General features: G+C 34.6%; 1 protein-coding gene and 1 pseudogene across 17 annotated transcripts; both read right to left on the bottom strand.

Annotated features, from left to right (window-relative positions):
* Positions 1–910: 910 nt before the first annotated feature.
* Positions 911–4,483, bottom strand: LOC146883971 (protein SUPPRESSOR OF GENE SILENCING 3-like; annotated as a pseudogene). Its single transcript, XR_014984680.1, has 2 exons — positions 3,751–4,483; positions 911–2,250 (listed from the first exon to the last, which is right to left on the bottom strand). The product of XR_014984680.1 is annotated as a protein SUPPRESSOR OF GENE SILENCING 3-like (transcript).
* A 156-nt stretch (positions 4,484–4,639) lies between these two features.
* Positions 4,640–14,622, bottom strand: LOC114163185 (putative pentatricopeptide repeat-containing protein At5g08490). 16 transcript variants are annotated; one of them, XM_085667094.1, is made up of 7 exons: positions 14,462–14,622; positions 12,787–12,854; positions 11,467–11,603; positions 10,302–10,460; positions 10,045–10,178; positions 6,041–8,649; positions 4,640–5,336 (listed from the first exon to the last, which is right to left on the bottom strand). In XM_085667094.1, the coding sequence occupies exons 5-7, from the start codon at positions 10,058–10,060 to the stop codon at positions 5,250–5,252; spliced, it is 2,712 nt and encodes a 903-aa protein (XP_085523220.1). In that variant the 5' UTR covers positions 10,061–10,178; positions 10,302–10,460; positions 11,467–11,603; positions 12,787–12,854; positions 14,462–14,622; the 3' UTR covers positions 4,640–5,249. The 16 variants fall into 16 exon arrangements, with proteins under 16 accessions (XP_085523220.1, XP_085523218.1, XP_085523228.1 ...); XM_085667092.1 differs by having other exon boundaries at positions 10,302–10,447; XM_085667102.1 differs by having other exon boundaries at positions 10,079–10,178; positions 10,302–10,447.
* Positions 14,623–15,030: the final 408 nt, after the last annotated feature.

Raw genomic sequence — 15,030 nt, 5'->3', positions numbered from 1 at the left:
CAAGATTAAGTCATTGATTTAAACATAGGTGTAATAATAGCAATGTGTGTTGCATGAGTTTATTTAAATGTAAAACATATAAAAAAATTATTATTAGCTTTTAATATAAACAATTTACTATAATATTTTTAACAAACTATATATAATTTTATCAAAGTTTACCATCATCAATGTTTTTGGCACCACACCACACACTTGCTCCACTGCTGTCACCGCCTATTGCCATTTATTTTAATCGTGTCACCACCTCGTGACCTCGTGCTACTACCCCTTGTCGCGATATGAAATTCTACCTCTAAGTTAATTGTTAAATTTTATTATTTTAATATTCACATAATATAATAATATAAGTTGGATGAGTGATAATGAATATTATTATTTATATCTTATTTTAACTTTAGTTATACACTGAACTATATTAAATTTAAATAATATCTAATTTAGTTATAAGATAAATTTTATTTAATTTAGTTAAGTCTAGCTTAGTTTAGTTGTTGGTTTAATTTAATTACTTTATAAATTAAATATGATTAATGTACAGTCCCATTTTAGCATTTAATAAAAAACAACGTTTTATTATAATATTCAAAACAACTAATTCAGATACAAATAATCATTATTAAAGATAGAAACTATACTATTAAAGATAAAAACTATAAAAAATGTATCGTGTATCATATGTACACTTAAACTAAACCAACAATTTTTATACATAAACTAATCACTTTTAAAACTTCTTGAAACTTTTACCTATTTTAACTAATAGTTCCTCATCCTTCTTAGATGCTTCTAAACCTATAACTTTATATGCTCCTACTAAATAGGTGATAACTATAAAAGAAGAGAAGAATAACACAAGACACAAAAACACAACAAGATTTGGTTGAGTGATTTGATTGGATTGTTGACGTATATTTATAACCTTTTGGGTCCATGGATATCAAATATATATTAATAGATAAATGTTATCAACGAGTTCTATTTCTATTGTAATCATATATCACATAAATATTATTTTTTTCCTTAAATATCATTTACATCTCATACTTGGATCTAGGGATGAAGAATAAACTCTCCATTATAAGTATGGAGAATCTTCAATTTTTTCAATTGAATATGAAAATGTGTGAAGAATTTTTAACTTTTTCAATTGAATATGAGAATAGGTATGAAGATATAAACCTTTCACTTACTAGATAATATAAAAAATTTATTTTTTTTCTATATTATTATTAATTTTTGCTTAATTTGAAGAACTATTTTATTTCAAACTATTTCGTGATCTTTTTCTTCTTCTTTCAAACCTTTCCATTTTCCAAATGCCTCCCCAGCTGGAATTACTGAAGTACCCCTCCTGCGTAATTCCTCATCCAAAAGTATAGCAAGTTCTCTGTGAATCTTCACCCTTTTTGATCCCTTTGTTTTGGCATGAGTCACCAAGGGCTGCAGTCCTCTGTACCGATCAATAGCTCCAGGACCACCTTGACAAGCTGGACAATGCCACTGTCTTTCTGGTTCATTTATCTGTTCAACAGTCAAGCCATCCAAATTCTCAAAGAACTTCCTAAACCATTTGTTCTTTTTACGTGTCCCATGGCTCTTTTGACTAACATCAGAATCATAGTCATCACTCATTAGATCATCATCTGTATCTTCCAAAGCATTTGAGTCCTCCTCTTCATCATCATCATCATCAACATCATTATTCTGTTCAAGGTCTTCAGGTGCAATTTCATCCCTTACATTTGGCCGTATTGCACCAGGTCTAGATTGCCAATTCCAGCCATGCTCAAGTGGAGGCCGAATTAAGGAATTTGGAGGCACATAGTTGCCTTCTATCCACTTGTTGCTGACTGAGGCCTACCATTTCCTCTGCCAGCTGGTCTCCTAAAGTTGCCATTTTGTGTCTGCCAGGAATTTCCAGAATATCTTCCAACTCCACCATGATTCCAGATGCCTGGCTTTTGAGCCATTTCTGCATTCACCCAAGCCTTGGGATTAGAATTATGGGCTGGCGCCCCCCATGGCTTTGCAGCGCTGCTTCCAGCTCTGTTCTTGGATTTCTTTGCATATACCTCCCATTCACCATCATCTTGTCCTGAGTTTAGCATGGTGTCAGCAACACTCTGAGTCAACTGATCAATACTAGGCTGAGATTCGGATATGCTCTTCCCTTTGGACATATCATTGTTAGCCACGGTTTTGGGTATCGCACTTCCTCTTTTCGAACTCATTTGTATATGCTCTGTTCTGTATCATTATTTTTGTGTGTTCAGTATAACAGACGGAAAAGATAATGTGCACACAGAATCATAAAACTGAAGGAGCTTGAAAAGAAAAAAAATCAGATAATCCATCAGCTACAATAAAAAAGGAAAAACCTACTTTACTTTTACTAGGCAAAGAGAAGTCTTAATCTACCAAAAGCTGTTGACACAAGTAAATCAAAACAGTGTAGAAATTCATTCACTAAAATATACATTCTAAAACAAGGAAAATAATCAACACCTCATATTATGAACTCAAAACCATGGTAGTCAAAATCGTGATCCAGAATGTAAGATCGTATGAGTCTATTATCTTTCTACTCGCTCTCCGATCTCGCTTCACTTAAAACTCGACTTAAGTGAATAGAGTAAGAAATCTTCGTGAGGGGTGGGGGGAAACAGCTCTAGGGTTTTTCTTAATGGGTTGAAATTGTTTTCTAACTAAAAAGTTTAGCCCATTTAAGCCCGATTACTTAAGACTGCTGCACCCAAAGAATAACAAAGAAAAGATGCCTCTTTAGAAACAGTCCTTGTTGCACCAAAAAAAGAAAAGTGACTGTTAAAACTGCCACACGATAAAATAAAAGACTGACCCTCCCTTCTATAACTGAGAAAAACTGCCACAACCTCTCTTCCCATAAGTGAAACCCCTGTTCTCCCTTCATTAAAATGGGTTTAGACTGCCACTCTGCCATCCCCAAAATACACAAATTTTCACTTTTTTTCCAGCTATTTAATGATGTACTATTTTACTTTATATATTATGAAGTTCAGTTAAAACATTGAAAGAAGGAGACACAATAAGATATAACTGAAGGGAGGGGGAATCTAAATGGAATAATACAAGAAGATCAAGGCAACAATGTGAGTGGTTCACGTGATTTATGTTTGATTTGGGTACATAATCAATTCAGCCCACAAATTCATATCACCAAGCTGAAGAATTGTACCATACCACACAAAGTGTAGTAAATTGTACAAAAGTCAAAAGTCATAATATTAAGCCAAATAGTGAATTTAATAACAAGAGTTATGCAATTATAAAAGAGAAGAAAAATACAGCAAGAAATGGCTTCATAAGGTCAACTATCTGAACTCAGTGAGCATAACACAATTCATCCACTTTTGACTGGAAAAAAGCATCACTGCACCACAACAGCCAGGTGCAACACGTTGGACTTTGGATGGCAACGTGCTGCGGAAGAATCACACTACTCATGTGTGATACAAGATGCAATTCACACAATTCATTTGTGATTCAAATGATTCATGTTCAACTCAGCCACATAATCAATTCAGCGGACAGATTCACATCACCAAGCTGAAGAGTTGTATCATGAATTGTACAATACTAATTATTAAAAGTAAAAATTTTAAGAGAAATAGTGAATTTAATAACAAGTTGGGAAATATAAAAGAGGAGAAAAAGTACAGCAAGAAAGGGCATCATAAATGTAGCTCTAAACATAGAGGTGAAAGAAACCTGAGTGGCATGATAGATTTAGGATTCCAACAGCAACTCAATCAACTCATTCAGGTTCCAGATGCAATGCAAATGTGGTAATTTAAAGTAATAGGCAGCCTCAGGGAACAAACACGCGAACGCAATGCAGAGTTCACAGCAGAATCCTGGTCTATGACATCATCAAATCAAATGGCAGCAGAAATTTTAAAACTGTGGCACCATCTAGTTTAACAGCAAGGTGCAATAGCGAATTTCAACCAATAATGCTGAATGCTCAATCTCTTACAACTAAGAGATGCAAGGCAAGTTATATGGACAGATTTTAGTTCCCAAATGCAGCTCAATCAAATAGGTTCCCATCCAAGCAATGCAAGCGTGGTATGAACCAATGGTGAACAATGCAGATGCACAAAACATAAATATACATGAAAATAAAGATCTATAACTAAGCCACTACCAGAACTTGCGAAACTAGCAAATGCATAATACCACTAAGACAGAAAACTTAAATTCAGAGCAGAATCACAAAACAGAAATATGCCAGGACAGAATTAAAAGTTGCAGAATAAACATAAAATTGAGAGCTATTGCAGTGAATGAACAAGAATTCATCTATACTCGAGAAGACATCTCGATATTGCGTGCCCACTTTAGGGTCACTTGGTTTCCAAAAGGAAACATTATACTGTGCAGAAAATGAACCCGTGGTCACTACACTGAATTGAGAACACAAAGCTGAAATGAAAACCGAAAACAATAAAGGAATTTTAAAAACAAGACAGAATTTAAATGCTGAAAACATAAAATGCGAGTGAACAATAACCAAACAAAAAGCATCAGAAATTAAAGGCTGCAGAAACAAAAAAATGCAAGCAAAACATCAGTAAACAAATCTCAGAAATGGAAATTGGAATGGAATTAGATCAGAGTATTCATTGCAAACTGAAGTGTTACACGAGAAAAAGAAGAGTTCTAAAATCTAATTAGTGAAGGAGGCTCACTTGGCACAATTCCGGCCACTTTGTGTTCGTGAAAGGCCAAGTAGAGCTACCCACATGCTAAGGAGAAAACCTAATCTCTAAAGGCTACTTTGCGCTCATTAGAAAATGGAGGAACACCTTTTACAATACACTCTCCCTCGCTCACAATGAACATGAACCCTAGCCTCTTGACATGTTTCTACTCGTGCAACCAGGGCCCCTCAACAAAAAAACCTTAACTCATCCCTTATAAACCCCCACGAAATAAATCAGAAAACTTGAAAACCTAACCCGAATCCTCTTCTTGAACCAGAATCGCCCTTGAAATCCTCGTCTTCGTTGCCCTTGGTCAACATGGATTCTCTCTCGTTCGTCCATCTCCAATCAGCCATGCTCTCACTCCATTTTGATCTTTGAATCATCTCCATCCATCACGATCAGCCTCGGTCTCTCTCTCAAAGATCAGATCAGGTTCACGCATCCTCTCGCTTGATCACGTGTCAGCCCTTCTCTCCGATTACGATTTTCTCTCGTGCATCAGGCTTGGGTCAGCGTTGGCTCCCTTGATTTGCTTTTAATAAAATGTGCATTTTGACCATCAGCAAATGAATTGACTACGGGCACCTATGCAATAAAAGAAAAGTTAGATCAAGGGGTCAGATTCAATTTAGTACAATTAAGAGGGTATCTTGACAAATTAGTTTTATTAAAAAGGGAATCTTAAAAAGAAGAGAACTAAAATGCAACAAAATACCATTTTGTTAACTCATATTTTTCAGTCGCATTAGAGTAACAAAACCAAATTCCCCCTAATGAAGTATAGGGAAATCCTGGGTATCAAATCCAAGGAAATGGTACATATTGAGCCTAGCTTGCATAATTTAATCTCGCTAAAATTAAAATATAAGAAAACAAAGGGGGATAAATTAAAATAAAGAAAAGAAGAATTTATTTTAATTGAAGCTAACTATTTAAATGCATGATGAAACTAAACTAAGATATGCATGAATGCAATGCATGATGCATGAAATCTAATGGGATAATGAATTGAACTTTAATTGAAATGATGGAGAACCTAAATGAATAGTATGCGCGGTTTCAGATTTATCTTGATGAAAATGATGCAGAAATCAAACCATGAACTAGTTCAATTTATCTATCACTAATTAGTTTAGTCTACTCAGTTAATAAAGTGGTGATCCATACAAGTAAGTATTTTTAAGCCTATTGAAAGAATAAATAAATTCTTGGAAGGGTGGGTCAATAAATATGTCTGATGCCATAATACTTATCCAGGATTAAGCTAAAAACTCCACGGGTTCTTTAACTTGTTGATCCAATGTGTGTAGTGTACTGTAAATAATGCTTCTTTGGGGGTGGGAACAGTCTCCAGCCACAAAAATGTTATTTGATCTCTCTACTTCGATACAGCTGCATCCAACTGGCTTTTTCAAATCTTTGTTCCTCATCATTCTTCTCACTTCCATTACCCCGTCCCATCTAGCATCTGCTGCGAACAAATTTGATAGTACAATGTAGTTTCCTATATTGTTAGCTTCAATTTTGAAGAGTTGGTTTGCTACAATACGCCCCAATTCTACTTCATGGTGGGTTTTACAGGCACCAAGCAATGTCCCCCAAAGATTAGCATTAACTTCAATTGGCAAACTATTCGCAAGAGAGTATGCTTCACTAATACGGCCACCTCGAGCCAGGAGATCCACCACACATGCATAATGCACCAAAGTTGGTTTCATACCATGAAGTTCCTCTATTGAATAAAATATCTTCAGTCCCTCATCTACTCGGCCAGTATGACTGCAAGCAGATAATATGGAAGTAAAGATGATATGATCTGGCTGTATTCCCAACTTCAGCATATGAGAAAATATCCGTAGTGCTTTTTCACTCATGCCATGCATAGCATACCCACCAATCATAGCAGTAAACATAACCAGATCCTTATCAGCACTCAATTGAAATATCTTATATGCATGACCTATGAGGCCGCATTTGGCATATGCATCTAAGAGGGCAACTTCGAGGTGAAGATCCTTCAAAAATGACCGAATAATATACCCATGGCACTGGCTCAACAAGTGTACTGATGCCATTTGTGTGCAGACTGGAAGGAGGCTCATGATAGTCACCATATCAGGCTTCATCCCTCGAGCTTGTAACGCATGGAACAATTTAAGAGCTTGTTCAGGACAATCATTTTCTGCATATACCCGAACCATAAGATTCCATGTTGTAAGGTCAGTCTCTGACATCCCACTAAATATTATGTTTGCATCATGATGTGATCCTAAACCCACATAACCAGATATCAGTGAATTGCATGTGACCAAATTCCTTTTTTCTGATAGATTCTGAAACATTTTGTTTGCATACTCCATGTTTCCACATTTGGAATATGCATCAAGTATTGCATTCCCAACTGTTAGTGCAGTATCACTTAATAAAGATCCAGTTCTAATTGAATAGTTATGTATTTCTTTAACCTTTTCCACTCTCGAAAGAGAGACAGAAAATCGGATTATGGTCAGCATTGTAACTGAATCAGGTCTAATTCTGAGTCTAAGCATCCAATGTAACAAGTCAATAAATTTTGAATGATGCCTCTTCTCGCCAAAGGCATCAAAAATAGAATTCCACGAAATCAAATCTTTCCTGGGTATCATGGAAAAGGTATAATATGCTTCTTCTGTATAGCCGCATTTTGTATAGAAACTGATTAAAGCATTTCCAACAGCAGTATCATAAAAAAGGAAAGGACGTCTGAAAATATACGCATGGATTTGTTTCCCCACCTGCATATTTTTCAATTGTGCACAAACTGGAAGTATGCTGACCATGGTCACAGGATCTGGCAATAATGTCTCAAGAGATAGTAAATTACCAAACAGATGCAGTGCTTTTAACCATTCTCCATTTGATGTATACCCTGCAACAAGAGTATTCCACGTGACCAAATCCCTTGAATCCATTGTCCAAAACAAAGCTTTTGCTTCCCTCATTAGCCCAATTTTCAAGTAGAAGCTAATCAAAGCATTACAGACAGAAATATCAGCTGACAATTCAGACCACTGCTGCACATAAGAGTGGATTTGCCTTCCACAACGGTATGCAACACTCTTATCAAAGGAGGCACAAACAGGCAGAATATTTGCAATAGTCGCATAATTTGGCTGCATGGGCCCTTTCAACATTGAACTGAACAACAAGAATGCATCCTCCACTAACCCATTCTCAGCCAAGCCTGCAATCATTGCATTCCACGAAACAACATCTTTGTGAACAATATCATCAAAGACAGCATATGCTTCTCGAGACACCAACCCACACTTTGCATACATTGACACGAGAGCATTTCCAACAAGGGTGTCTTGTTCGAAACCAGACTTGATAACATAAGTATGCACACACAGTCCAGCATTCAGGTACCCTAAACGAGTAAAAACAGGAATGACAGTAACAACAGAAATAGAATTTGGCATTGCCTCCCCACTGGTATGCATCATCTTAAATATCCTCATCACATCCGGATCACATTTCTTCGACCCTGAAAACCCAGACAAAACAATATTCCAAGTAACAGAGTCACGGTGAGTGAGTTGAGCAAACAGCTTGAGGCAGTCATCAAGCATGCTACATTTGGCATACATGTTGAGCAACCCTTTATTGGTAACCTGGCAAAATATATGACCTTGTTTAACAACATAACTATGCACAGCTCTGCCCAATTTGGGAGCCAAAAGAGCAGAACAAGACTTGAGAATGGCAGCGATGACCGTGTGATCCGGTTTAAAAGCTTCATAACTCTTTAAGCAGAGGTGGAAAAGAGACAAGGCTTCGCTGTGTCTTGCATCTAAACACAAGCTCCGAACGATGGAACCCCAAGTCCTGAAATCCCATCCAAGCATAGTGTCGCAACCTAAATCAATATCAACTCCAATTGAGTGCAATTAATGGTGAATGAACAAAGCATTTAGCAAAATAGAGATATTATATAACATCCACATGCAGAGAGAGCAATGACCGACAAACCAATCCAAAATACGCATCCGAAATCACATAAGCACACATTCTACTACTCAACAACCATAAAAGTCATTCACACACAAAACAAAGATTATATCAAACCCCAAAATTATCCCTAGAACCGATCAATTCCAACCAAGAAAGAGGCTAAAAACAACACGAACTCGTAAGTTACCATTTGTTCAAGACCAGAAACTCAAACTTTAATTCCATAAAATCCAAAGAACTTAGAAAATGCCCATTCCAAAACTCAAAAACTTCATCCATCTAAATTCATACACGACCATACACCCAAAACACCAATCCGGTGCATTAAAGAGAGGCTAATTGCCGCAACCTAAATCGCGACTGAAAATGGCTAACTGAAAAAAAAAATTAAATAAATGTTTGGAAGTCGCCACCATAGTTTATTTTGGAAAACTATGAAAAACCATAAAGATAAGACAAATCTACAAAAACTGGATTTTGAGTCTGAGAGTCGGGAGTTGCTTACACCCAAAGACAGTACCTTTAACTAAATATACAAAGATGATGTGGTTTTCAAGATGTTTAATTTTCCCCAAAACAAACTAATAAGAAATTAATATAGAAAAGAAACCAAAAATATTTTTAAATTTTGTGGACCCGACAAGGATAAGTCCTTGCTCTCCTACGTATCTTTGAAAAATATTAAATATTTGGATAACAAGATTGGATACCAAACGATGCAGACGACCATACAAGTATCCAACCTTTCAAAATGTATTTGTATGAAATTAAAATGTGAGAAATGAAAAGAAACATTGGGCTTAATTTTGCATGTAAACAAATAAACTAGATAAAAAATGATAGAATAGTTGGGAAGTTCTGTCACACGAACCAGGCTCTCAAAAGGAAAAAATCAAAAGGATAACTTATTATAAATTTTTTTGTACACATTTATAGGCAATCATATGACGTGGTTAGCTATGCTTTGTCATTCATGTTTGACAAACTTGATACATATGTACAAAAAGTATAATTGGGTCATCACTTATTACATCATCGGTTGCCACTTAGTTGCAAGAACAAATTGCTTTTATTTTTTTCATTAAAAGAAAAAATCAAAAGGATAACTTATTACAGTTTTGTTTTGTACACATTTATAAACAATCATACCAAGTGGTCAATTATGCTTCGTGATTCATGTTTGACAAACTTGATACATATGTGAAAAAGTATAGCCGGAGTTACCACTTATTGCAGCACAACAACAATTATTGCAACAACAAAACAGCAAAAAAAGTTTAGAAACCTTTTATATACTAACAATTATATAATTGCATTGATTTCACATGTTATACTTTATGCCTATGAATATTCTTCATTATAATTTCATCAACTTAGGGACAATGACATCTCCTTTTCTTAGCTCACACAAGGCATGCCCATGCTTAACAGATCCTGCAAATATAGATGGAAAAGAGGAAAAATATTGCCCATGTAACGCACTATCATTTTTTATAAAAAATTTTACAAGTAACCAGATGAAGGAATGAACTTTGTATAACCTTGAATTCTATTTACCTTATAAATCTGCAATTGGGTCAAACCAGAGGTAGAATTGGTGCTCTCGGTTACCCTTGCCTTGGCTAAACACGTTGGTGTGGAGGATGTATGGGTCACCCCTCAAATTTCCAAGAACTCAAAGTCGATCTCATCCCACCTTGCTCCTTTTGAAAAAAGCTAAAATTAAGCACCACGAGTATTTCCCATTACCATTTCTAAAAAGATAAAACTTATAAACAATATGAATGATAAATTGTAGGCTTTCATCGTAGGCAATTACGGTGCCAACAGAGTTGCCAGGGACTAGTTTGAGTTGCATGTCAATTTTGCCAAAAAGGTATTCAATCTTGTACCAAAAGCCCGACCTGAGTCAGAGGCTTTGCCAAGAGACAAAGTGAGAAGCTTGCCATTGTTTAGTATCTTTGCACGACCATCTCCCCAAGTTATATTAAAATCTTGATAGAAATTGGATGCATAGGCAATCACAAAATACCCAACGAAGCATGTTAACAGTAAAAGTCTTGGAATAAGCTAGGAGTCTAGAATGCATTTGAAGCCTTGACTTATTGAAGAGAACAGGGTCAGTGAGAATTGGAGAAACATGAGAGGACTTCAAATCCATTGAAACAAGCTATTATGTTTTAGGGGCACCAGCGTATCAAAGAAAATTCTATTCTTACATTAAAGTTACACTAAAGTGAGATTCAGTTGTAACAAATCAAACACAATAAGAATTATTAACATTAAAACCACACGGGCATCATGTCTCCAAAGCAGCCATACACATCAATCATCATACGCAGAAGAAAAGCTTAGAAACGAAAGATAAAGGAAATCAAACCCAATAGCTTCGTAGGCTCAAACAAATATAAACGCAATTTGAGTACAAACACAACACTGGAAAATCCCTACACAGCTTGAACAAGAAACAAAACAAAGCAAACCAGTCAATCAAAGGCAGCAACATCAAATTAATTAAACAATTTCATTAACAATTTAAACAAAAATCAGGAATCAAATAACAACCCCAAACTATAATCACATCATGGATTAAGAAAAATCACTATCTCCATTGACTTTTCCCTCCCCCAATCACAATCAGACCGAACCACTTTCAAGGTCGTGAATCCAAATTGAAAAACGCACGAATCGAAACAAAGAAAGAGAAGGAGAGCATAGTTACTATTAATCGAGTTTCTATTTCTTTTCCCCGACATTCGACATTGAGCGAGCGAGTGAGAACTTGGCCGCCGCTTCTGCACTGATCTAGGGTTTCAACCTTAGTGGTGAACGCCGTAACAACAGCAACGCGAGCAGGAACTATGAGAACCAATTTTATACCAATTAGGCTATACATTTGTTTCTTGATTTCATTGAAGATTCCAAAGGAAACAAATATCTTTTTACATTTTCCTTTTTGAGGAAAAAAAGGAAAAATATAGATTCATGCAAATTCACTTACACTTGAAAATAAGAATGTGAGTCAGTGATTCCAGTAAAAAATATTATCTAGCCCCCCAACTATCGCCGAACAACACCAATTATAAGTCACTCTACATGCAATTTTGAAGCCAAACAAAATGCAGAACATAATATTTGGCGGCTTCATCACATAATTTGAGAGAACCTACATCCTCGTCTGTTTTCAGCAAATTGTTTAAACCTCAGACGCTAAAGTGTTTTGTTTCTGAAGTAAATACCTCACTATTTACAAGTTCAGTCACCAAACCCCATGGGTTTATGTTAACACTCAAGAAATATAGCAACTGAAATAAATATAACTAAACAAAATATCATGTGACACTTATTGAGGAGATTCCAAAAGTTCATAATCATATATGGTAGTTTGGTCACAAGGCTTAATTAAGAAAAAGAAAAGGATCAAATGGAGCATAGTCAAGATTATAAAGAAAAAGACTATAGTACAATGAGGTAGCATTAAAATAAATTATGATAGAATATAATAATGACTGATGTAGCCCAACCAAGCCCACCCAAACACTTGGCTTGATCATTATTGGTGCTGCATACATTAGCTCATTGCAATAGTTTTTTATTATTATTAAAATTTACCATTGTTCATCTTCAATTGCTCATTTATAATTTAAGAAGATCTTCAAGTTTTTCAACAACAAACATTTTGAATGTGTAATAAAGCTAGAGTGAAGTCTATATAATCTATGACTCTTAAAAGAAATTGATAAATCTTTTACACATTAGCAACAATGGTATGATGATATAGATAATAATTTTTAACATTATTGTCACATTACTCTAATGGAAAATAATATTGGTCGAATAGCAATTTAAAAAAGATAAATGATGTGCTCTAACATCTTCCAGACAAACTAATGTTCTCAATATTTTAAATTTGTTCACCAATTTTATATATTTTATTTTATTTGCTTTAATGGTCTCTATTTTATGTCCCATGTTGCAAGCACCAGAAAAATAAATCTTCCAAAACAAATAATCTTATCAAAAAGAGAGGGGTCGTGCTTACAGAAGAACAAGACTGGAGTTTCCTCCTCAATAACTGCCGAATAACACCTCCAGCCATCTCAGTTCAGACTGCAATCCATTCATATAAAAAAATATAGAAAGTAACTAAATACCTCCAACCAAGTATAAAAGATAAAATATATGGGTAATAACAAAGACAGCATCACCAAAAAGTGCAAATAAGTTAAAAGTAAATGTTATCAACTGTTTCTGAAATAGAATAAGACTAAACCCAAAAATGAAAATTTGCCAGGAAAAGTACTAGCAAAATTTGTAATTCAGATTATAGTTAGATGATCTACCAAGAAAATCAACTTTTTCTCAGTTTGGATAAACTTTTAAGAATATAAAAAAATCAGGTAAAATGAATTAAGTTTCTCCTATAAGTTAAAATTAACTTAAGCAAATAAATTTTTGAAGAAGTTAAATCAGAAATCTTCCATGGACCTTTTTTGAACAAACTTCTCAATAAGTACCTCCATAAGTTAAGGCTAGCTTATGCATAGGATAATTTGTATAGGTTATCTCAAATAGTTCTCAAAATTTATAATTTATAACTTGTGCATGAAGCTAATTTCATTTGTTTTCTTTTTATTTTTATCTTTTAGAAGTTCTTATGGAGAAGTTTGCTCAAACAGACACAAGGGCATAACTTAACCTTTAACTTATGATAGAAGTTTAAAGGTCTATTTGCATCAAATTTTCGAAAACCCTTGTAGAAGAAGAAAGTAAGAAGAAAAAATTGATATATATATATATATAGAGAGAGAGAGAGAAAGAGAGATCGAGAGAGATTCTAGAACGTAGCTCATGGAGAATCCTTTTTCTATTTTATTTTTCTTCTTATTTTCTTCTACTATAATTTTCTCTCAAAATGTTTACGAGAACAAGTCCTAAGTCATTTTACCTTCTTATTTTCTTAAAGTAAAAGTGTCTATATAAAAGTTTATCCAAGAAAAACCTTACCCTCTCTATCCCATATATTCTAATTCTTGGCAAAAAACATTTACAACAAGATCGAGAAAGTAGTAGACAAGACAAGACCAAGCACAAGTATGCACACGACGAAAGACAGACTAATTTTAAAACAACGTTAATAACTAACACACAATAAGTTTTACGGTTTAACTGACATCATCCCTCAGTGCTGATCTCAAACAACTGAAAGTACAGAGCTTTTTGAATCGGAAAAGAAAACATAGCCTAAAAGGTGCAAAATGCATCTAAATCGTGTATTTTCAGCCAGTTTCAGCACCAAATATGCAACCAAACACAAATTAAGGTCTCAAGAATAAAACAAACACACATAAAGGGCCAATAAATAGATAGTTACATAAGCAGAAAACACAGCAACACCATAAACCCATATCACCAAGCAACACATTCAAATGAAATCTTAATAGGGCATATATTTTTCTGCAGCAGCACAAAAACCAGGAAGCTCGGTTCAATTCAGAAAATGAAGCTTCGTGGACCCAAATGGGATGTAATAGAAAGAAAATAGATATCAAATTGTTGCACGTGCAAACAGATATACGGAGATGAAAATTATAAAACCCGTAATTAAGAAGTAGGTAACAGATCCGAGTTGCAGTGATTGCTGAACATTTAAAAGACAGAAAACAAATTAAGTAAAAGAAATTGGGAAATGAAGAGATAGAGAAAAAGGGACTTACGAAACGAAAGCTCTCGATTGGGAACTGAGGATCTAAGGAGGAATAAAGAGAAAGTGAAGAAGAAAGAAGAAGAGAGAGAAACTGCGAAAGAGAAGCTTTGAGACACACACGCTTCTAATGTTGCAGCCACGGGAAACGCTCTGTGCTCTTGGGCCTTACTCGCAGGCCTTATTTGGATTTTTGTTACCATTTTTTTTTTCTTGGCATATGTCAGCTACAGCTTCCTCAATGGTAGAAGGGTTTAAAACTAATATATATTTTTTCTTTTTAATAAATATAGGTAATAATTAGATTAAAGTTGTATATGATCATATTAATTATTGAAATAGTTTAAATAAAATTAAATTTATTATATCAAAATTATAATTTTTTTATTATATTAAAAGTAAAATATATCAATACTTGTTATATTAAAGTATTATTAAATTTTTTTAATATGTTTTCTTTAAACATTTTTATAATTATTCATTATAGATCCACACATGTATGTCACACTCTGTCCTCCTTTATTTTTCATAAACACTTTATCCGACTACATTTGATTTTTAGATATGATGTTTGTATATGAA

This window comes from Vigna unguiculata, chromosome 9 (genome assembly GCF_037176805.1).
Source record: "Vigna unguiculata cultivar grain cowpea cultivar isolate G323 ecotype 2 chromosome 9, ASM3717680v1, whole genome shotgun sequence".
NCBI classification, from domain to species: domain Eukaryota; kingdom Viridiplantae; phylum Streptophyta; class Magnoliopsida; order Fabales; family Fabaceae; genus Vigna; species Vigna unguiculata.
This window is presented reverse-complemented; position numbering and strand designations above follow the sequence as displayed.